The sequence below is a fragment of the Monodelphis domestica genome, chromosome 3, assembly GCF_027887165.1.
Source record: "Monodelphis domestica isolate mMonDom1 chromosome 3, mMonDom1.pri, whole genome shotgun sequence".
Classification (NCBI taxonomy): Eukaryota; Metazoa; Chordata; class Mammalia; order Didelphimorphia; family Didelphidae; genus Monodelphis; species Monodelphis domestica.
This window is the reverse complement of record NC_077229.1, coordinates 136793970-136817800: the sequence shown is the minus strand read 5'-3', so window position 1 is coordinate 136817800 and position 23831 is coordinate 136793970. Positions and strand designations below refer to the sequence as shown.

The 23831-nt window shown below is 36.4% G+C and overlaps 1 protein-coding gene across 13 annotated transcripts in view; it reads right to left on the bottom strand.

Moving 5' to 3' along the window:
* Positions 1-192: 192 nt before the first annotated feature.
* TATDN1 (TatD DNase domain containing 1) overlaps positions 193-23831 on the bottom strand; it is a 50707-nt gene continuing 27068 nt past the window's right edge. For 11 of the 13 annotated variants that reach the window (XM_056823112.1, XM_007488299.3, XM_056823109.1 and 8 more), the window contains 6 exons: positions 16662-16747; positions 16541-16581; positions 12677-12753; positions 9667-9737; positions 7559-7685; positions 193-389 (listed from right to left, as the gene is read on the bottom strand). In XM_056823112.1, coding sequence (XP_056679090.1) covers positions 287-389; positions 7559-7685; positions 9667-9737; positions 12677-12753; positions 16541-16581; positions 16662-16747 — 505 coding nt within the window. In that variant the 3' untranslated portion in view covers positions 193-286. The other 2 variants (XM_016431887.2, XM_056823111.1) reach the window with 2 other exon arrangements.

The window sequence follows — 23831 nt, the reverse complement described above, 5'->3', positions numbered from 1 at the left end:
GAATTACGTCATAAAGGTTGCATGCACATAGCGGCAATTTTTGTATTTAGCATTTATAAAAATGCCTTTTCAGACTCAAGAAAGATATTCATTATAACCCTAAATTAGATTTTTTTTCTTTAACATTGGTGTATCTGATATGTTTGTGTAGGAAAAAGAATGAACAATTGAATTATGACATACATATACCTCTTTAGACAGGCTTCATTCTTTTATTGAAGGTTTACAGTAAATTTTACCATGCAGTTTTACATACACAATGAAACATATATGGTAAGTGGCTGCTTTACATGTCTTTAAAGAAGACTTTAATGGTGTTGTTATATAGTGTATTGGCCAGTTCAAGTGGGTCATCATCTCTTACTGCCGCCATTATCTCCAGAATCTGACTAAAAAACATACCCCCCCCCAGTAGATTAGAAAAGAATTGAATTTAAAGTATTAAATTAAAAATTGAGTGAGTATACTAATAATGATCATTTTTACATAGAGGAAGCCATTTTATTTCTTCTTTTACTCAAAAGAATCTTATCAACTAGTTAAAATTTCTGATTTGATTTAAAAAGTCAACTCTTCAGTATTTTTGTACTTTTAGTGGTATTAATGAAGTGTACTACTAAACTGTTGTTCCGAACTAAATTCCACTCAGTAGTTTACTACAATCTCAAAAAAAAGAAGACTAATACCCTACAAAAATGGAGGGATGAGATAGGGGTAGGAGCAGTTAATGAGATACAAGAGACTGTATGAATAAGCTGAATTAAACACTAGACTCCCAGAAAAATATATTGTCAAAGTATCTTCCTATTTAATAGCCCAATGGATATAAAAAACTGAGGATAACTTCCATAAGTGAAACTTTTAAAGGTATCCTTCTTTTGCCAACTAAATGATTGCCTCATTTTTTTCAAAAACTATTCCTGCAAAATTCATAAGGAGCAATTGCTTTATAGAACCTATGACTATTTGAAGCAATTTAGGAAGTGGTGTTTGGGATGTGTTCTTGTTTCTTTTTCCACACATTGAGAAAGAGACTTACTAACTTTTCTCTAATTCTTACCATCAGGGGCAGCAACTAGCTCCATCATTTCCCCAAGTAATACTACAGGTACAATTGGTTTTAGAACTAAACTTTTTTCAATGTTAGAAAGAAAATGCAAGTCCCCTTAATATTTTGTCTTGTCCTTTTAATGAGCATCTTCCCCCCCAAGGGGTTATGAGAAAAGGATTAAGATTAGTGTTTGTCCCTTAACAATGGCACAAACATCTTCTAATTGTCAGTACTAAACATGCAGAGTATAGGTCTTGAACAACCATTTAAACTGATGAGCTGAAAGTATTTCTTAAATTTTAAAGTGGACCATCTACATATATCTTAGGATCCCTCTATACTTGCTTATTATTAACAAATATATTGTCAATGATATTTGAATAAATTTTCTTTGCAGGGGGTATTCAAACAATTGGATGGAACTCTAGGTAAATAGTATTATTATTGGTGGCACAGTTTGGAGGGGTGTAAGTACTCATCTCTCATCACAGCCACTCTTGGATGGATCCCTTTAACTCACTGGACTTGAAGTTTGCTTACCCATAAAAAAAGCATTTCTAGGATGATCTCTAATGTTCTTTAAATTCTTTGGTCCCATAAATTGCCGAGTCCTGGTGGGAGGAGGATCCAGGAGGCAGGATATTCAGAGAGATATGACCCAGTGTTTCTCCTTGAGGAGTTTATGGTTTAGTAAGATCATAATTTGAAGATGTTGCAGGGGAGTATTCAAATAACTGGATAGAACTATAAAGAGATACACAACATGGTGTCCCTATCTTTACACCACACAAAATAAGATGAAGTCAGCACGTGTAGTGAGTGGCACAGTCTGTTTTCATAGTTCAGAAGGGGAAAGAATCTTATTGTCATGTGATAAAGGACAGCTTATTGTAGTAGAAAAGCCCTTGATTGGAGTTGTGAGGACTAGCTTTGCATCAGGGCTCTCCAACTCAACCTATGTTACCCTGGGTGTCTATTCCCTATTCTGTAAAGTCAGGGAGGGAAGGTGGACTGGATTATTTCTCAGGTCTCTTGAAGTTTTATAATCTTATAATCTTGTGGATAGGGCCTCAGATCAGTCAATCTAGTTCATACCAGACCCTTTATAACTTCTGACAATCATCCAACTTCTGCTCTTCTTAGTGGGAAAGCAAACAATTCTTTTTTCTACCTGCCCTGAAAATAAGAATCTTAAGTTTTTTAACCCAATGACATGACTTCAAATTCTGTCATTCTGGTCAATTTCTGCACACTAGCTTATATTCCTAAAATACAACACATAAAACCTAACTTAATGTCCCAGATGTGGCTGAACCAAGGCAGAATACAAGAGAATTATAACTTCCCTTATTGGATGCTGTTCTTTAAAAAATGCAGCCAAAGATCATAGTAATGGTATTGATTTTTTAAACTTTTTTTCCAGTTCTGATTGATATAGTTGATTCAACTGCAAATTAGTCTGTTTCAATTAATTCCATTAAATTTTCATTTTATTACAGTTGAACAATCATTCAAAATCTGCCTTGGGATCTGGATTTGCCCTCATTCTTATTAGCTATTTCTTTTATCTTCATGTTATCTACTCAAAAAACATGCTGTCTACACCTCTAAAATGTTGAACAAGAATATGGTGAAGCAGAGACTTGTTCTATTATAATACATATCCACTGTTGCCAGCAATCCCCATACTTTTGGTCCAAATCTACCTATAATTTGGTTTGTCTGTCCACAAGGATACTCTTAACACAAATCCAACAAAATTTGAATCAAGATAGTTTTCAGTGTTTATAGGATCTGAGTAATTTTAATACCAGAATGACTTTGTTAAATTGCATTGGTAACTAGAAAGCATCACAAAATGACAGATGGAGCACCTGGTAAAGGGTTTTACTGCTTTATGTTTGGATTCCAAAGTTTTAACAAATTCTGTCAACTTCTAGGATAAATTCAGAGTAAGGTTCCTTCCTCTTCCTTGAGGATGGATGAGACTGTCCCAGGCTCCATGTCAGAATAACCAAATATGGGCAAGCAGCTGCCATTGCACTATATCTGAAGCCCTGTGCTCTACATATGGAAGGGCCTGTATAGAAAGCTTATTTTTAGAAATTAAAAAAAAAACAAACAAACCCATGGTTCTCTAACTTTCTGACTCTCAGGACCCTTTGTTATACTCTATTATTATGACTGCTCCAAAAGAGCTTTTGTTTATATGGGTTATATCTATTGATATTTGCCATATCAGAAATGAAAACAATTTGTTACATGGAAATAGTATTGACCTCCCAGATCCCCTCCCAGAAAGCATCTTGGTCCCTGGACCACACTTTTGAGAACTGCTGAGTTAAGGCCATTGTTTTTCCAAGTTCATAAGTTATGGTGAAGAACTGTCATTTCTATAAATATCAGTCCCTTTCTAATATGTTGATAGACTTGGATTTGGGCCTTACATAGTTAAGTATTTGAGAAATCCATGTGTATATAACTTTTTATAAGTGTCATAGAAGATCTTTCATCTTCAGTCTTGCTAGTGCAAGCTCCACAAAACGAATTCTAAATAGCTTGGGATCCCTGAGAGAATGTAAGCTCCTTGAGAACAGGGAACTGTTTCATGTTATCTGTATCCCAGCACTTAGCCTGAATAAATGCTTGTTGATTGATAAAAGACTTAACTACATTTGAGGTGTGAATTGCCCCAGCATTTATGCTATTTTTGTCACTGGTATAAACTATAATAATGATTTCCTGGTTAAAGTTTTGTGATTGTTGTTACAATATGAAAAAAAAAATGTAACTTGGAGAAGAAAAAAACAAAAAACTTAATGTGTATGTATATACTAGTTATGCCAAGTTAAATGAAATGAAAGTAAGCAGAACTGGTTTGCTTCATTCCACATTTAAATTGTTTGTACAAACTCATGAAATTTGGAAGATCTGTCCATTTTAAATGGTATAAACTTTGAAGTATGGTGAAGCTTTTTAAGTCTCAATTATGGGAATTCATGCTTTTACAGGTCTGTGTAGAGAATAACTCCCTCCCTTTTCTCATTCTGTGCAATTTTTATCCAAGAAAGAAGCAGATATGGAATCTAGAAGTCCTGGGTTCAACTTCAAGTTCTGACAGTTGCAACCTGTATGAACTTATTATAGGCAAGTATTTCATTTTGTCTGGATCTCAGTTTCCTCATCTTTAAAATTTAAAGGGGATTGAATCTGATGATTCCTAACATCCTTTTTCTAAATATTCACAGATTTTTCTGTTAATTCCCTTATAGAAGCATCATCATTTTGAAGGCTTTCCCTTCAGGTTCTTTAATGTTTCAAGGGAGGGGTGTATCCCTACATCACTCAAGTGATCCAGCTGTTGTTTTTCATTCCCTATATCTGATCCACCTACTTTTTATTTTCTCCAAACATTTAAGTAAAAGGGGGAGGATGGGGAGGGAATAATAATTTGTAATAGCTAACATTTAAATAGCATTCACTACTTGCCAGGCACTGATTATTTCATTTGATCCTCACAACAGCCCTGGGAGAGAGGTGCTATATTATTATTCTCATTTTACAGTTAAGGAAACCGAGGCAGACAGTGGTTGCATGACTTGCCCAGGATCAGAAGGAATAAGAGTCTGAGGCCAGATTGGTCTTCCTGATGCCAAACCCAGCACTCTTTATCAACTCTGCCACCTAGCTGCCTCTAAAAGGTTATCTTATGCCACTTTTTTAGTGAATACCACTGCTAATATGCTGTAGACCATTTTGTACCATTGTGAAGTACTAGCCCAGGCCTCATCTGTCTCCTAACCCCCAGACTTGCATCTCTGACTGTTATACATCCTGAACTTGATGATCTGTAGACATCTTAAATGAATTCAACTCCCCACTCCCCCAACTCTGCCCCCTTTCTGAACTTTCCTATTGCTGCTGAGGTGACTAGGTGACTCCTCAACTACTCACACTCACAAACCATATCCAATCTATTGCCAAGTCCTGTCAACATTCATAACATCTCTCCTGTTTGGCCCCTTCATTCCTGACACCGCCAGTACCCTAGTACAGGTCCTCACCAGCCAACAACCCATAGCCTGCTAGTTGGTTCTAGCTTCGTGACTCCATTTTTTTTTTTTAATGATCCTTACTTTGTCTTAGAACCTGTACAGTGTATTGGTTCCAAGGCAGAAAAGCAGTGAGGGCTAGGCAAGGTGGTTAAGTGACTTGTCCAGGGTCACATAGCTAGATGTGTTCAAAGTCACATTTGAACCCAGGACCCTCCTATCACCAGACCTGGCTCTCTATCCATCTGAACCACCCAGCTGCCCCCATGTGTCTATTTTCTAATCTCCACCCTTCACTCAGCTGGCAAATTAACCTTCCTAAAGTCTGACTATTGTCACTTCCCTAATTCAACCAATTCCAGGTGCTCCCAATCATCTCTAGGATTAAATTTTAAAGATGTTTGGTGTTCAAAGCCCTTCATAAACTGGTCTGCTACCTTTTAGTTTTCTTACTCCTCAGTCCTCTCACCCTGTGTCCCTTGCACAAACACTTCATCTCCAGACTACAGGCATTTTATATTGTCTGTCCCTTCATCTGCTTCCCAGCTAAAATCTCATCTACAAGAAGCCCTTCCTGATCTGTCATTGCAAATGCTTTCCCTCTGTTGTTTCCTATTCACCCTGTATATATCCCTGTTTGTATATAGGTATTTACATGTTGTCTCTCCCCTTATACTGTGAGCTCGTAGAGAGCAGGAACTGTCTTTTGCCTCTCTTTATATCCCCAGCACTTAGCAAAGTGCCTGGCACATAGTAGGTGCTTAATTAAATGCTTGTTAACTGTTGCCTGGCTGATCATGTGTTTTTGGATTTCCAGCAGTTTTGATTTTTCTGAAGAGGTTTAATGAGATAGTCTTTTTTTAAATTGGGAGAATGTCCAAAAAGGGCTTTTGTAGGAGCAAGAGGCTTGAAATTATCCTAAACCCAGCATATTTTTTCCCTCAAATGAGATAGTGATCTCTTTTTGACAGCTTACTGTCTTTGTTGTTAATAACATAGTGGGCCAATGCCCTATTGGAATGTTAGAATCTGGGCAATATAAATTTTTAGCCACTTCATTTATTCAGTGTTAGCAGTTAGGTCAACCTCTTTGGAATGAATATAGGTTTGATTAAGGAGGCTTTGTAGTGTTTTGGAGCTCAGTATAATTGGCATCAAGGCTATTTGAAAAACCTTGCCCCTGATGAGGAAATCCTTCCATCTGAACTCTGCATAGCATGAGTTTCATGATGCTGCCAAACATCTAACACAAATTAATTCTCTTCCTTCCCCCCACCCCCACCCACTTGCTATCGATACTTAGGAGATCAATAGTATGTGGTTATCTCTGTGGTCAAATCTGTCAGACTTTTGTGTAATTTTTATATGTGTAGATGTACCCTAATTGAGGAAAAAATTTAAGCTGCATTTTGTTTCACTAAATCAAATGTTTTTCATAAAATTTCAAGACAATGGAAGCTTTAAATTCTGAGACATATTTACTTAAGTTAGAAGCTTCTGAAAATTTTCTCTTTCATTTGCTCCTGAAAAAAAAAAGTACAAGAGTAGTACTCATATCTCAGTGATGAATGTGTCTCAGGAAAAGTTTTGTTACTCCTAAAACAATACTTGCCTCTCCTAGAAGGCTCCATGCAGCAGCATTTCATAGATTGTACTTTATCTTCTATTTCATTTACAGTAATAATGTGATTGTGGATGTGGATCAGATCATGGATTAAGACCTAAAAGGACTTAGAGGGGATGAAGTCCAGTAACTTCATTTTTTATAGCTGGGGAAACTAAGATCCAAAGAGGTGCCTAATGCTTTATTACCAGTAAGTGGGAAGAGGTGGCACTGAAGCCCAAGTCTTCAACCTCCATACCCAATGTCCTTTTCACTATATCAGTGATTCCCATCTGGTAGGGATTCTTGACAATGGTTCCAAGAGTTTCAACTAAAAATTCTTTAATAAGCAGTAAATACTTGCAGATAAAATTATGTAGTATTTTCAATTTCTTTGGAGGTTCACAACATTTTGGGTTTTTTTAAAGGAGTTTGTGGAGTGAAAATTGTGGGGAACCACTGCACCATGACTAGACAAAGATCAGATACTAAGAGTGATGTGATTCCAACTTAGCACTTGATTTTCACTTAGTGTATTGTAGGGCTTAAATGAACTAATGTATATAAAGCACATTTTGTAAACTTCAGAGTGCTACAAGTTATTAGTTATTCTCTTCCCTCATGTTAGCCAGGATTCTATGACATTAAGTTTGCTCCTCTTCAACATCTTCTGTTTGAAAGATTAAGATACAAATTCTTCAAATATAGTTACTATTTGGGCCTAATATTTTATATAAGTTTTAGGCCCTGGATTTTAATCCAATTGGTTGTCAATTAAAAATGACAGATTATTAAGTACAACATAATGTCCTATCGAGGGCTTATTTATCCAGAACAAGTGATCATACTTACATAATATTACAAGGCTCATTTCTGTCCTTCAAACAATTCCCACTTTCCCATTTCTTTTTTGTGGGAAATAAAGTTCTTACATATTTTGTTCCTGCATGAGTATTTTTGACTCCACACCAAGGAGCATCTAACGTGGTACAAAAAGAGATAAAAATGTTTTATTAATTATTCCACAACTTGTACCATCTTAATAGTTTAGAAGATATCCTTGCTTTTATAATATATGTACTTTCAAATGATCATTTAGCTTTAAACCAACTTGAACATTTAATGAGAAATATTAATACATAACTTGATTGCATTATAAACAAAGAAACCCAACAAATAAAAATAAGTATCCTTGAGATATTGGGACCATTATCTATATCTTTATTATTATCATTAATAACATTAAAATAAAATATCAATAATAATGATGATAGCCAGCATTTCATTTACATAGTGTTTTAAGGTTTGCAAAGCTGTATATGGTATCTTATTTGACCCTCACAACAATCCTTGGGGTAGCTGCTATTATTATATTCATCTTACAGATTAGGAAATTGAGACTGAGAGAAATTAAGTAACTGGTCTCAGGTCACACATAAGTTAATTAGTGTTTAAAGAAGTTGTTTTTGAACACAGGAGACCTTCCTAATTCTAAGTCCAGTGTTATATCTACTATGTCACTTGGCTCCTCCTGGGCTTTTATTTAAAAACTTTGAAAGATCTATAATTTAATATAAGCACTCCACTAACACAGGTATTTAATTAGTCTTTAAAATAGATAGTTTAAAATGAATTTAAATGGATAATTTTTATTAATTCCATGGCTCAACCCGGTAATAAGCCTTTGAACTTAGGTAGACTGACTTCCAGATAGATGGACCAAGTCTCAAATTCATTTCCATTTTGTGTAAGTGCTATTAGGGCTGTGCTTTACTGATTTAGTGTTTGAAAACCCATAGGGACAGTATCACAACAGTTTTAATGGAAGGCATATCTTTAATAAATTACAATGGATTACACACTGTATCCTTGAAAAGTGCTACTAAGTAACTGAGCAAAGGAATATTTCATATATATATATATATTTAACACACACACATACACACACACCTGAAAAGGAAAAAATCCTCAGACATTGTGATCTGGTCTTTGTATTTAAGGTATATATGTCATATTTAGCTTCTATTCCCACTTTGATATTGAACCTTTTCTGATTTTTAGTAATATTTAAAAATAGTTAATGCTCTTCTGTGACAGGAAACTCCTGCTTTCACTGAAGAATATTACAGTAATTGTTTTGAGCTGCTGAAATATGTACTTGAGATGAATTTGAGAAGAAATGCTTTTGATTATTAATGAAAAATTTTTTTATCTTCTTGAGAAGCAGGCTTAACTTAAACATGTTTTCGCCATTCTTGCAATCCATTTTTAAAAGTGCATAAGCATAAAACTCTCAAATGAAAATATGAAATTGACAGCAGACTAAGGGTATTTTGCTGTTCGATATGTGGTTTAAAAAAATACTGAGGGGGGCAGCTGGGTAGCTCAGTGGATTGAGAGACAGGCCTAGAGATGGGAGGTCTTAGGCTCAAATCTGGCCTCAGACACTTCCCAGCTGGGTGACCCTGGGCAAGTCACTTGACCCCCATTGCCTAGCCCTTACCACTCTTCTGCCTTGGAGTCAATACACATATTGACTCCAAAACGGAAGGTAAGGGTTAAAAAAAAAATACCGAGTATATCTATGACAACATTTTAGGAAGTAAGGTGGGGTGATGTTCTAGCTGTGATTCCATTGGTTTAGGGAATTCTCTCTATAAACTCCTCTTACTATTGCAGATCATTGTTTGCTCTTCAACTTTTGGTAGTCTCATATTTTCTTGGCACACTGAAAGGTTAAGTGGCTTGGCCTGGGCATATAAAAACATTACATATGAAAAGTGGGATTTGGATCCCAATGATCTTCCTGGCTCTGAGGGCATGCTGCTTCAGGCAAGTGCTCTTCTATATATCTTAATAGTAAGCTTTGGTAGTAAATACTTTTTATTCCTAGCTACTTTTTAGGTTAAATCTTCATTTTATTAAAAACTATAGAAGTCACAATCAAAATGCCAACTTACCAGTCTCTATCATTAATTTTTCACCAGGTATTGATTTTAATACTTCTAGGTTGGCCTCAGTTTTCAGTGAGCTAAAAAATTATCAAAAACATTTATGTAAAGTTCAAAGAAAGGAGGGTTATATATAACAGGCATTAACACAATTTTATTTCTAAAGCTAGTATAAATCCCACTGCCTTATAAAGATTCAGTTGTTAGTACTATACATAGACATGCAATATATCTAGATAACCCTCAACCCCCAATACTTTAGCATCTCATGAGGTTACCAGTAAGCTTACTTTTGGCAAAAATCTAAACTGAGGACCTCTAAAACTTAGGAAAGATGCAAAAATCTGACTTTGAAAAGTGTAATGACTAAAACTGATTAAATCCCTTTGAACTACCTATAATTTACTGGGCCAGTCTAGATGTTCAAGGGCCAAGTGGTTGTATTTTCTATAGCCCTAGATTACAAATATACTTCTTGCCTCAATAACCATCTTGCTAGAAAGGGGGATTAATAGATCAAAACAGAACTTTTAGTTGAACAAATACAAGCACTGTGCTAGATGGACAACAAAGAAGCATCTGCTATATTGAAGTTTAAATGTGTAAACAAGGTAATTTGAAGGAGAAAACCCTAAGCAATTCTGGAGTTTGGTAAAGGCTCTGCTGAAAGGGCACTGGATAAGCTTAAAATCCATGTTATAATGGGTCAACACAAATTTCTTTAGCACTATGTGCCAGACATTGAGTCAAGCTCTGAGAATAGAAGACAAAAACAGGGCTGGGAATGGATTATTAATGCAATGTTGATTGCATGAAGTGTGGCAAATTAGCATAATTCATCTGATTAAATGTTAGGGATAGCCTATAACTTTAGCATAAGGGGAATTTTCATTAGAAATTCCCCTTTACAGAGATAGAAGAGAAGACAGTCTGGATTTTAGAATTTTGGAAAACACTGAAAATTGTGTTATATGTAATTGGGAAAATAAAAGTGATTTGAAAACTCAGGTCTTCCTGACTCCAAGGCCAGTACTTTATCTCCCATTGTTGGGCTTGAAGTCAAGAAGAACTGAGTGCAATTCTGGCTTAAGATAACTTATTAGCTATCTGTGATCACTTCACCTTTCTAAGCCAATTTCTTTTCTGGAAATGGGGATAATTCCACCTACTTATCAGGGTTATCTGGGAATCTTCTTATTAGATAACATGAATGTTAATTGCTATTCTTATTATTACACCATGTTGTATCTGGAATCAGTCTGAATTAGCCACTTACATGATATAATCTCATAAAATATATTAGGAAGACATGCTAGAAAGAGCACTTTGGTTTTTGAATCAGGAATGAGGTTCAAATCCTGATTTTGTTCTTATTACCCAGGGGAATATATCACCACCTCTCTTCTCTGGACAAGAGTTTCCTTGGATATAAAATGAGAAAATTAGATTTCTGCAATGTTTCCTCATTTCTTGAAATCTCTGATCCTACATAGTAGCAGAGATCTACTTTCCCCCATCATAACACCTAGTAAAGCAGGTTTTTTTTTTTAATCTAGAAAAGAAGGTATATTTGAAAGATAGCACTGACCTCAGAGTGGGTTTGAGTGGAGTAAGTAAGGTCATGATTTTTTTTTTTAAGCAGCTAGCAGTATCTGCCATGAGGGCAGGGGCTTCTTTTTGCTCTTGTATCTCCAGTGTCTGGCATAAATGCTATTTGGATTGTCAACCCCTTGAGGCCATTTTGGATGTAAAAGTACAAATTCCAAAGGTAGTTCCAAATTTAGAGATAATTAAATTGAACTTTTTCTACTATCCCCAACCCCCAAATTTAAGTGTCAATAACTTCAAATAGAAACTGTAATTTAAAAATGCAAGACAAGGAGAGAGATGTCTTCAGTATAAAAAATTAGAATCAAGCCTGGAAATCTATTGTATGTTTTCATAGTTATTTATCTTGGGGCCTGGGCAGCTAAATTTTCACTCAATCAACTCAATTCAAATCAATTCAACTCAATCAAATTTAAGTGTTTATTCTGTGTCAGACACTGTGCTAAGGTCTGGAGATGCAAAAAAAGGTTATAAACATGGACCCTGCCCTTCTATGTAATAGGAGTTTCCATTCTCTGGAGGAGACAATATAAATCTATAGACACAAAATATGAAGAGAATAGATGAACTGTGGCAGAAGGTGGCATGTGAGCTGGGATTCTGGCAGAGGTAAAGAGGGAGAGAGTTCTAGGAATGGGGAAGGCTGATGCCAAGGCTCAGAAGCTATGTAAGGAAGAGAAAGTCACTGTAGCTGGTTACAGAGGGTGGAGAAGAGGAAAGGGACTGCTTGTGAAGAGCTTTAAATGACAAATGATTTTGTATGTGAGCCAACCTTAAGTTCATTTTTTGGTAGCTTAAAACCCCATAAAACTTTGTAAAAACTGAAAACACTACAATTGGCAGATATATCTAAGTTAATTTTCCCTCCTAAAAGTAAAATACTTAAAAATTCAAGTCACAGAACTTTTGTTTAAGAGAATTTTGCTTAATTACTTAAAAAGCATTCATGAGTTATGCCATTTCTTGAAGGATCGGTGCAGTCCCTACGTGTGTGAGATTTGCCTCCTAATTCACATCACAACTTCTTTGCCTTAACTTATGAATCCTAGTAACGTGACTGAGCTACATCAAAAATAGAAATGGTGCTTAGGTTTTAAGATGAAAGATTTAGATTTCAGAGGAACTTTAGGAGTACTCTAGTCCAATCCCCTACATTTTATAAATGAAGAAACAGGCCCAGCCACAAATAGAAGCGCTGGGACTGGAATCTAGGTGTTCTGATTACAAATTCCAAGTTCTTCTTGACTTTAAATTAAGCAATTTATTGACTCCTTATTAAGCATAACATAATGAATTACTTTAAGCCAAAGGACTTACGCTTAAATCTAGAACTTATCAGTAAGTAGCTCACTTTAAAATAATTTGTAAAATCTCAGTATAAATGATTTTAAGAGCATAATGTTGAACTTACCAGCCATTAATTCCTATGTAAAGATTCATATCGATTAACGCAGCTGCTTCTTCCTTTGTGCCATCGAATGAATGTACCTAGAATCAAGACTTTTATGTATCAAAATACTGACTGATTTCTTTAAATTTCTCAAAAAACCAAATTTTTACAAAAGAAATGTGAATATATGTAATGGTTTTAGTGTTGTAGTAGCTTTAATATTTTTCTCTTAAAGGAAATAAAAACTTAAAATACTATAATCCCTAAATTTAAGGACTGAATCATTCAATAAGCATTAATTCATTGCTTATTATGTACCAGCAACGTACTAGGTACTGGGAATACAAAGACAGAAACTTGAACATAGAAAATGAAATATAATTATATACATAACCATGAGAGCATTAGCAATTTGGAGAAATCAATCAGATTCTGGTAGTACTTGGCCAAGCTTTGATGGAAGCTAAGGATTCTGTTAGGCAAAAGTGAGGAGGTGGCTCATCACTGGCAGGGCAGTGGAATGTCATGGAGCATCAAAATAGTTGGTTTGGTAGGAGCCAGACCATGAAAGCCTTTAAAAAACCAACAGAGGAGGTGATACACAGGGAGAGAGAGAAAAGGGGGAAAGGTCAGATCCTTTGTAAGTCACTGTGCTGCTGCAGGCGGCAGGTCTAGTTTAGAAGCTCCCAAACTATTCCCCAGGAAGAATGAATAAGACACTTAAAGGATAGGCATAAGGGATCACATTACAATCTAGAAGAATCTAGATTAAGATCTTTAAGTGGTCAACTAGCTCAACTCCCCATTTAACAGATAAGGAGTCTGAGGCCCAGCACTTGATAATGTTTGGTTCTACCTGGAGCTGTGAAACCATATTATACTGTATCCAGTAGAATATGCTGGTCAGGCCAAGAGCTAGCACTGGTGATGTAAATATGGACCTGACACTGAAATAATACCATTTTTTTTTAAACCCTTACCTTTCGTCTTGGAATCAATACTGTGTATTGGCTCCAAGGCAGAAGAGTGGTAAGGGTAGGCAATGGGGGTCAAGTGACTTGCCCAGGGTCACACAGCTGGGAAGTGTCTGAGGCCAGATTTGAACCTAGGACCTCCCATCTCTAGGCCTGGCTCTCAATCCACTGAGCTACCCAGCTGCCCCCGAAATAATACCATTTATGTAGAGCATTAAGGTTTGTAAAACACTTCACATGATACCTCATTTGATCCTCACAATAACCATAAAGTCGGTGCTACCCTATTTTTAGAGATGCAGAAATTAAGAATGAAAAAGTTAAGTGACTCGCCCAGGGCCACAGAGTTAAGTGTCTGAGGCAGAGTTAGAACTCAGATCTTCCTGACTTCAAGCCCAGTATTCTATATATCCTGTACCACTTAGCTGCATAGGTGGTCTGACCAACAACATACCCCATAGTCTCTCAAGAATAATCCTATTGAGTCCTAATACTTTCCTTGACTCAGTCACAGTTGACCAATGTCTAGGCCATATGAGTAAAGGTAATTGGTGTGTGTGTGTGTCTTTTTGTATGATTAATATCTGAAGTGAATGAGGCTGGATTTGAATTCAGGCCCTCCAGACTCCAGGTCTGGTACTCTATTCACTGTGCCATCCAGATGCTCCCAAACATGTATTTCTGAGGACTCATTAACTGAAAAACAACTATCCTTGCTACAGGCAAAATGAAGGGCAGACTAGAGAAGAGGGACGCTGGAACCAGGGTGACCAGTTAGGAGGCAACAGAATAATCTCGGTGAAAAAGAGGAGGGGAAGATGCAAGAGACAGCATCAAAGTGATATTTGTAAGGTTTGGCAATGGTTAGATGGGACAGGCAGGGGAGAAAGCAGCCTTAAAAATGAGCAATCAAGTAGTCAGTGCTTACTGTGTGCCAGGCACTGTGGTAAACAGTCCCTGCCCTTAAGGATCCCAGTCACATGACTACCTGAGGACAAGGTACACAAAGGATAAACTGGAGGGAGTCTCAGGGAAGAGAGCAGCACTTGGGGATACTGGGACAGACTTTGTACAAGCTGGGATTTAAACTGGGAGGAGGCAGAGACAGGAAGGAGACACAGGAGACAGTCAACGAAAATGGCTGGGGTTAGGAGATATGGAATGTCGTATTTGAGGACTAAGGAGGGGAGGCCAATGTCACTACATAAGCGTGCAGGAATGAACCTTAGAGACTACAATCCCTGTTCATTCAGATGAGGAATCTGAGACCCAGAGAAGTCGGCAGAACTAGAATTGGAACCCACATCCCCTACCTCCTAATGCAATGCTCTTTCTAATTTATTGCCTCCCTAAAGGCTGACTAATGATTTAAACCTATTCTTTCTCTAGGTGTAAGTGAAATATAGCTTCTACTGTGTGTGCGTGTGTTTTTAAAACCTTACTTTATGTCTTAGTAACAACTGTAAGAAGGGCAAGGGCTGAGGACAGCTGGGTAGCTCAGTGGATTGAGAGCCAGGCCTAGAGACGGGAGGTCCTAGGTTCAAATCTGGCCTCAGACACTTCCCAGCTGTGTGACCCTGGGCAAGTCACTTGACCCACATTGCCTAGTTCTTACTACTCTTCTGCCTTGGAGCCAATACCCAGTATTGATTCCAAAATGGAAGGTAAGGGTTTAAAAAAAAAAAGAAGGGCAAGGGCTGGGCAAACATGGTTAAGCCCTGGATCACACAGTTAGGATTAGCTACTAATTATTAAAGCAAATATGCAAGAAAGCAACATGCAAAGGTTGTACAATTCAGTCAAGGTAGAAGTGGTTATTCATTCATGGTCAGTATATGTATTTTGTTATTTATGATTCATGTATACCCATAAACTAGAGGTTCCTTAGTTGTATCTTGATGGCACAGTGAATAGAATACTGGGATTTGAGTCAAGAAGACCTGAATTCAAATCTGGCCTCAGACACTTCTTTGTTGTGCGCCCTTGGGCAAGTCATTGAACTTGTCTGCCTTAATTTGCCTATATGTAAAACAGAGATAATATGTGCCCACCCCCCACAGGGTTGCTGTAAGGATCAAATGAGATAAACTAAAGCAAACTTCAAACAAGTATGTAAATGCCTAGTTATTAAAAATATTAATGTCAGAGAGCTAAAAATGAAGATAATTGTGGGAGAAATCAAGATGGCCAATCCAATTGCCAAACTAATCAATTTCATGTCTTATATTTAGATTACTTAAATGAGCTGGTTTTCATAATACAACATGACAACTATGCTAATAGTGAGAAGACAGTCCAGTATAGTGCACTGATGAGCTTGGAGTCAAGAGATCTTGTTTACTGGTTGTGGGACCATCAATAAGTCACTTAAAGAACTAATTTCTTCAACTGTAAAATGTGGATAATGAGAGCTATAGCACTCACCCATAAAGTTGTTAGGAATATGCTTTGCAAACTTTAAAGCATATATAAATATTAGAGTTAGTAGAATAGTTCATGAAAAGATGTGAAAAGGAAAAGTAGAGAGTTTTAAAAGGTTATGAAAAACTTCACTGAGTGCAAAAAAGAACATTTAGTTCAATTTTATATTCTAAACAACAATCATAAATTAATGAGCACACAGTAAGAGATGATGTGTTGTTTTTTTTTTAAATAGGCAGTGGGGGGTCAAGTGACTTGCCCAGGGTCACACAGCTGCTGGGAAGTGTCTGAGGCCAGATTTGAATTTAGGACCTCCCATCTCTAGGCCTGGCTCTCAATCCACTGAGCTACCCAGCTGTCCCCCGAGATGATGTGTTTTTAATCACCCCTGAACTAAGGATTTCCACAATGTTAAATTTGCAAGGCCTTCAAATAGGGAAGGAAGACACTTAACAACTATATGACATATTAAATATAATTTTTATCTTACCACTCCTCCCAAACATCTGTCTCTATTTTTCTTCATCAAATCTGTGAAGTAAAAACAAAAACGATTATAATAAAAATTTTTTTGCAGTGTTCTTTAATTATGTTTTAAGCTACTAACTTACCCAAAAATTCAGTGTGTGAGTTTCTACAGTGAAGAAACATTGGTAGCTTTGTTTGTTCTGACAGTTCAAACTGTTTTTCAAAGTACCTGTATAACATAAAATCAGAATTACCATATTTAAATTCTGGTTTGGTTTGTTGGAATTATTTTTAAAAAGCCTCATGCTCTTAAAAGTCAAATGCATTTCCCCCCTAAATTCTTCCTTCTTGAATTATGAATCACAAATGGAGAGTTTGGAAATTCAAAAGGCCATGCACACAATACAGAGGAGATCAAAACCTCCCTGGCCAAAAGAATTCTTGAGTTTTAAAGGAAATCTTCAGGTTCTAAGTGTTTTCTGCAGAGATATAATATTACAGGCACAGAAAATGATATGTCTTAAAGATAAGTATTTCATTGATCTATGAATATTTTTTCCACTTATGATATACATTAAAACCCCTATGACTTTAGAACTGCTGCCACTAAACATTCACTACCTAGTATGATAGATCTCTCTAAACTTACTTAGACTGACACTCTGTCCCTGGATGCACACTCAGCCTTTTCCTAGCCTAATGGAAGAGCCTTCTAGAACCTGTGTTTTGTCAGCAAAATCTTTGAAAACTCAGGATTACTGTCATGTCATGACAAGAGATCAAAATAGGACTTTATTGGAGGTTAATGAATCCAGAGTTTGAAGCAAGCAGAAATAGCCTCCAAACAAGTGATTTTAGAGGGTTCTTAATTAAAGTCCAGAAAACCAAATACATCCAACCAAATTCCTTGGAGCATCTGATGGTAGGATGTGGCTGGTCACTGTCCTCTAATCATTCTTTTCAGAGTATCTGCAATAAAACCATAAGGAGAGTGATCTGATCACACTGAAAACTAGTAAGGCAGAGATAAAAAGCTGAGCAAAAATTTACAAAAGGCAGCAACTGAAATTATTTATAAAGACTCTTCTAAATATAGCCTTAAAATCATTCCTGACACTCAGGTAAGACCATGTCAGAATTCTCTTAGAAATAAAAGCAAAAAGAACTACATTCCTACTTGCTTCAAATTTAGGGCTTCTTTTTTGTTATTGAATTTTACCTCTCCAAAAATCCTACTGATGTCTCCCTGAGAAACAAGATTGATACTAGGTTTTCAAAAATTGTGCTAACAGAGCATGGCTGTTGTTTAATTGGACAATAATGGAAAAAATTAATCCCAGCCAGAAATGATCACAACTCCCCTTGCATATAGGACAATGGGGGAAGAGAAAAACATTTTAATCTTATAAAAAATGATTACTGTAGCCATGGAAGGGGTGCAATGTGTGTGCTCTTCAGATAGCTTTACCAATCTTATAAATGTCTAGGAACTAGAGAGTGTACAAACTCTTATTTCACAGTGCTTAGGAAGCACTTCCTTATATTTTACTTAAATCTCTTCTGCTTTAATTTAAGTTTTTTCTATTTTGAGGAGAGGAGAAGGAATATTTTAAGTGTCCTTGATTTGGGGGCAGGTATGCCTCCACCAATGTTGATTATAACCTCTCTATAAATTGGATAGTCTTAAAAAATTGCTATAGCAAAAACCTTATCCCACAGCAAACCTAGTGATGAGCCTGGTTTGACTTTAGCTCTAGAAAAGCCATATATAGTCTACAGTTGAACCCTTTTCTTAAGACACGAGCCAGTATTATATCTATCTTTGCATCCTGGGAAGTGAGAGCATGGTACTTTGCAAAGTACAGGTGCTTAATAAATGTATGACATTGAATAGGAAGTACCTGCCAGATATTATGGACATCCCCGTGCCAGCATAAAACAATGGAATACGTCTTTAATGGAGTTTTGTTTTTTAGAAAGGCACTAAAATTTTGTAGGTGATTTCTAAAACACGGTCTCCTTCTTCCATAATGGCCAAGAATCCTAACTATGTCTATGTTTGAGGTAATGAGGGTGACAGCAATTACAGCTTGGCAAAACCTGGAAGAACTTTGTAAGATTAAAATTAATATCTGATAACTCAAAGTATTATATTTTAAAAGATTTATTAATAATCATTTGAAATAAAAAGATAAAAGTAAAAGCCTGAGTAAAGAGAAATTTTCCCAGCTGTGTTAGTGGGAAAAGAGAAAAAGGGGTGGGGTTCCACACAAACTTTATCTTCAGAATGTAAGGACTTAATGTGAAAATGAAAGTGGGATGCCGGGAATTGGAGTCCTGGGGAGCAGATTCTAATTACACAATTTGCAGGCCCACCCAGGATCACCTCTCCACCACAATGAAGCATTGGAATGCTTGGTAGGAGATAAGGAATACCTTCTTCCTTATATTTAATACCCTGCTATATATTTGAAAGGCCAACCTCTATTCTCCAGAATAAAAATTTCCTATTTAAAGAAGCACAGCATTTTAAAATCAAGTAGGCCAACAACATCTTATGTGTGACCATTTTTTATGCTGTAGGACTAGCATAAGCAAATGTTTCATTCCTGTTAACAATTAAATCTTGTAGTCAAGTATAATTTCATCAGTGTGGGTATCCCCTCCACCTTCAGATACTTCAATTCCTTCTCTAAACTACAGTAAATATTCTTAATGAATGATGTCCTGAGGCTCTAGACATCATTTGGTAGGCATTTTTCCCCCATGAAATCTTGTGAACTTAGCTAGGTTGATCCTTAGAAAGTTTTTCAATTGGTCCTTGGGCCCATTCCTGAAGCTTTTATGGTATTTAACAATGTGGATCATCTCTACCTTCCTGATACTGGCCCTGGGTGGGGATATTTGTATTCCCCTGGTTCCCTTCTTACCTAGCTAATCTTCTATTCCTGTCTAGATACATATCTGAAATATAGATCTTTCCTAAGGTTCTGTTCTCTTTATTCTCTCTCCCATGACTAATAATCCCCCCCAGCCGCATTTAGATCTCTATATTGAGCCGCTCTCAGAGTTGCCTCTATTCCTTATATGTGTGCTGAGCTAGAATTTATATTGCACTTTGAAATTTACTGAGAGCTTTTAAAATGTTATCTCATTTGATTCTCATAATAACCCTGCATTTCCAACTTGCTGCTAGACCATAGTATAGGTACCACAATTAACGTGATCCTCTGTCTAGAACTGAACTTATCAACCTTCCACATCAAAACCTGTTCATCTCTCCATCATTTCAATACCTATTTACCTACAAGGTATAAGGCACTATGCTAGGGGCTAGGGATACAAACATTAAAACAAAATACCTGCCTACAAGAGGCTACTATTTAACTGAGGGGATACCTCTTATATGCAGATAAATGCTAAGTAACTTGACAACTGAGCATTAATAATTGGATGGATCAGTAATTGGATGGAGACTGCATGTAAAAAGAGGCACATCTTGCTGTCCCTTAATTTTGGTCATCTCCTTCAATATTGTATTTCTTTTAATAGTAACGACTTCTCTGGCATAGTGTCAGAGTAGATAAAGCACTGAACTTGGAGTAAGGAAGACCTAGATTCAGATCTCACCTGACAGCCTTCTCAGTCTGGACAAGTCAAAGAATCGTATAATTTGAGAGTTGAATTTAGGGTATCACCCTTAAATCTTCTCCTCTCCTGGCTAAACATTTCTTTCAACTGATCCTCATATGGCATAACTCAAGGCCATTCACCACTTTGGATGTCCTCCTCCAGACACTCCAAATCAATTTCTTAAATTATATTTTAGAACCAGAACCAGACACAGTATTTATTCCAGATAAAATCTGAAAAGGGTAAACTTAACACACACACACACACACACACACACACACACACACACACACACACACACACACACACACGAATCTGTATGTTTCCTGATGTAGCCCAAGATGACATTAGTTTCTTTGACTGTCACATCACACTGATGACTCATGTGGGACTACAATTTAGGGACTATAATACAATCCCTTAAAGCCCCTAAATTTTAGAATAATAATTGTACAATGACTCCCCCATACTGTATGTGAGAAGGGGTATATAAACACTCATTCATTCATTTATTTATTTGTTTTTGGCCTAACACTTTACATTTATTCCTACTGGATTTAACATTATTAGATCGAATCCTGTGCTCTGTCCTGTCAAGATTTTTTGGATCATGACTAGTATCCAGGTGTATTAGTTATTCCTCCCAGTTTTGTGTTATCTGCAAATTTGATGCCATATATGCCTTTATCCAATGTAGTGATAAAAATATTAAGTGGTAGAGGGCTATATAGGGATCTGTGGAGTTCTCACTCCATTTGAGACCTCCTGCCAGGTTGACATTGAACTATTAACAAATATAAAAACTTTGAGTTCAACTGTCCAACCAATATGGAATCTACCTCACTGTATCTAGTTTACATCTCTCAATCTTCTCAAAAAAAAAAAATCCAGTATGAGATACGTCTGACATGCCTTGTTCTTGATAAAGCCAAACTGGCTCTCTGTAATTTTGTTTCTTTCTTTCTTTCTTTCTTTCTTTTTTTTTTTTAAAACCCTTACCTTCAGTCTTGGAGTCAATACTGTGTATTGGTTCCAAGGCAGAAGAGTGGTAAGGGCTAGGCAATGGGGGTCAAGTGACTTGCCCAGGGTCACACAGCTAGGAAGTGTCTGAGGCCATATTTGAACCTAGGACCTCCCGTCTCTAGGCCTGGCTCTCAATCCACTGAACTACCCAGCTGCCCCCTGTTTTTTTCTTTTAATGATCTGATATTCTAGAATTTTTTTAAGAGTCAAAATCAAGTTCACAAGCCTGTAGTTTGCATTCTATTCTCTTTCTTCTTTTGAAAATGGGGATATTTACCCTTCTCCAGTCTTAGAGCACTTCTCTGACATTCCATGATTTAAAAAATACATAGAAGGTGGCCCAGCAAGAACAACTGTTGTCCTCTAAGTACCCGAGGATACTTAATCTGGGCCACTTAACTTCAATGTGCCTCAGGCAACTCTTTAGGAATTTAGGACTTCTACTAAGCCAGAGATGGTTGAGATCTGGTCCCATACTGAAGTTCCTCACACAGTGAAATCACAGACCCTTGGTGTATTACATTTTTGTCTGTACTCACAACTTAGATTATTGTAAAGCTCAGATGAAGTATTGTAAGACTCAGTAAAATGCCTCACACCTTGCCAAATTTTTAAAATACACCAAATTTTGACTAAAGAAAAATAGCTATTGGCTACCCAGGCTTCCTTCTTCATCCCATATAGCTGAACAATACCTATTATCACTGGCCTCTCCTCTAAAACACACCTCCCTAATTCAGACCTTTATTTACTATTATCTGGATTATTTTTATAGCCTCACAACTCTTGTCCTGCCCCCAGAGGATACCTTCTCCATAATTCTGCACAAATAATCTCCCTTAAAATCATGCCATTCCTCTTCAGAAAACTTCTAGGACCTTTTGAATAGTGTATAAATTCCAACTTCAGCATTTCAAACCCTCCTCCAAACCTGGTTTTATATAATCTGCCCAGCTTTATCTCATTTTACTTCCTTCATATATTATATGTTCCAGACAAACTGGGCTGCTCCCATAACTAAATCCACATAACTATTTTTAGAAAGAACATGTCAAGCACTTGCTCTTAGATGCCACTAACCATCTTTCTGATATTCTTGACAGGAACACTCTTCCTTAGCCATCACTCCCATTTGTGCTTTCTGTTAGAATATAAGCTCCTTGAGGACAAATACCATTATGTTTTTTGTATTTATATCTCTAGTGATTAGCACAGTGCTAATATACAGTAAATACCTAGTAAGTACTCATTAATTCATTTACTATTTGTTGAATTGACCTAGAAGGACCTGCACTGGCATATGCTTTAAGAACTCAGGGTCACCTCCATGCCAGGATAAAACAATGGAGTAGGGATTTAATGAAGGTTTGTTAATAAAGCACTAAAATTAAACATTAAATGATTTTATAGTTTTCTCTTCATAATGGCCAATAGAAACAATTTTATTTACATCTAAGGCAATGAATTTGCCAGCAGTTAAGTTATATTTTAGACTTATTATGGATTTGCTATTTATCTGACTTCTTAGCAATTTACTGCCAAGTGTGTAAAACTATGAATAAAAATTTAGGATATCTCCTTCAAGGGCAATAATTTCCTAGTTTGTGGTAGGTATACTAACGTAGTGACTATTTTCATGTAATGTACTCTCATTGATCATATACCTAACAAAACTTTTGAAGGTTAAATTTTGGTCCAGATTATAAAAAAACTGGGGAAGGAAGGACTCTGTTAAACTTCCATGCCTCTCATCTTTTTATTTCTAAGCTGTAGAAAAAGTTTCATGGGATCAACCTGAGTAGTTTGTATACTAGATGCATTCATTCATTTATGTCATCATAGCATGAAATAACTTTCATTGATTACAAAACATATCATTAAAAGTTAACCAATAACAAAATAATTACTGGCAATTAAATTACTGTATCTAGGAACAATAACATAATCAAAATGATAGAAATTAATACCTGATGATGATCGTACCTTGATATATTTCATAGCTTTTATTTGATTTTTAAAATAAGCTGGATAGGGCTTTGAGGCTTCAAGTAGCAGCTATAACTAATTACCTAAGATTTTAAGAGGAACCCAGAAAACCTACTGACACACGCTGGTACCTTAACACTGGTTGGGAACCATTCCTTCTAAGCTGGCTGTTGGCAGAACGGCATCAATCCCTCATCTTCAGTGTCCGCTAAGTCCCCAAAGGATTATTTTGAAATCTTGTCTGCTGTCCAATTTTTTTTTAAAAGACCACAGTATTAACATTTTAAAATACCAATAAAAATGCCCAAAGCAACATCCTTCCACCCAAGTGAATATCTCCCTCAAAGCCAATAATTTTCAAGTAAATAGATTACATATATAACTAAAGGTCCCCTAGAGGATTCTGCAAATAAACAAGACTTTAGAACTAGAAGAGACCTTATGAACATCTAGTCCAATTCCTCTTTTTCCAGAAGAGGAAACTGGAGTTCTGAATAGCCAGGAGGTCTAGAATCATGACAGTGTCAAAGCCTAGAATAGAAAAGTTTCCTGATTCCCACTTCCCTATACTCTATACCATACTACAAATGGTGGTCATATGGCCCTATTTATAATGGACAGTATTCTATCAGCAATATAGATTTTTCTATTTAAATGTTAATAATGGTATA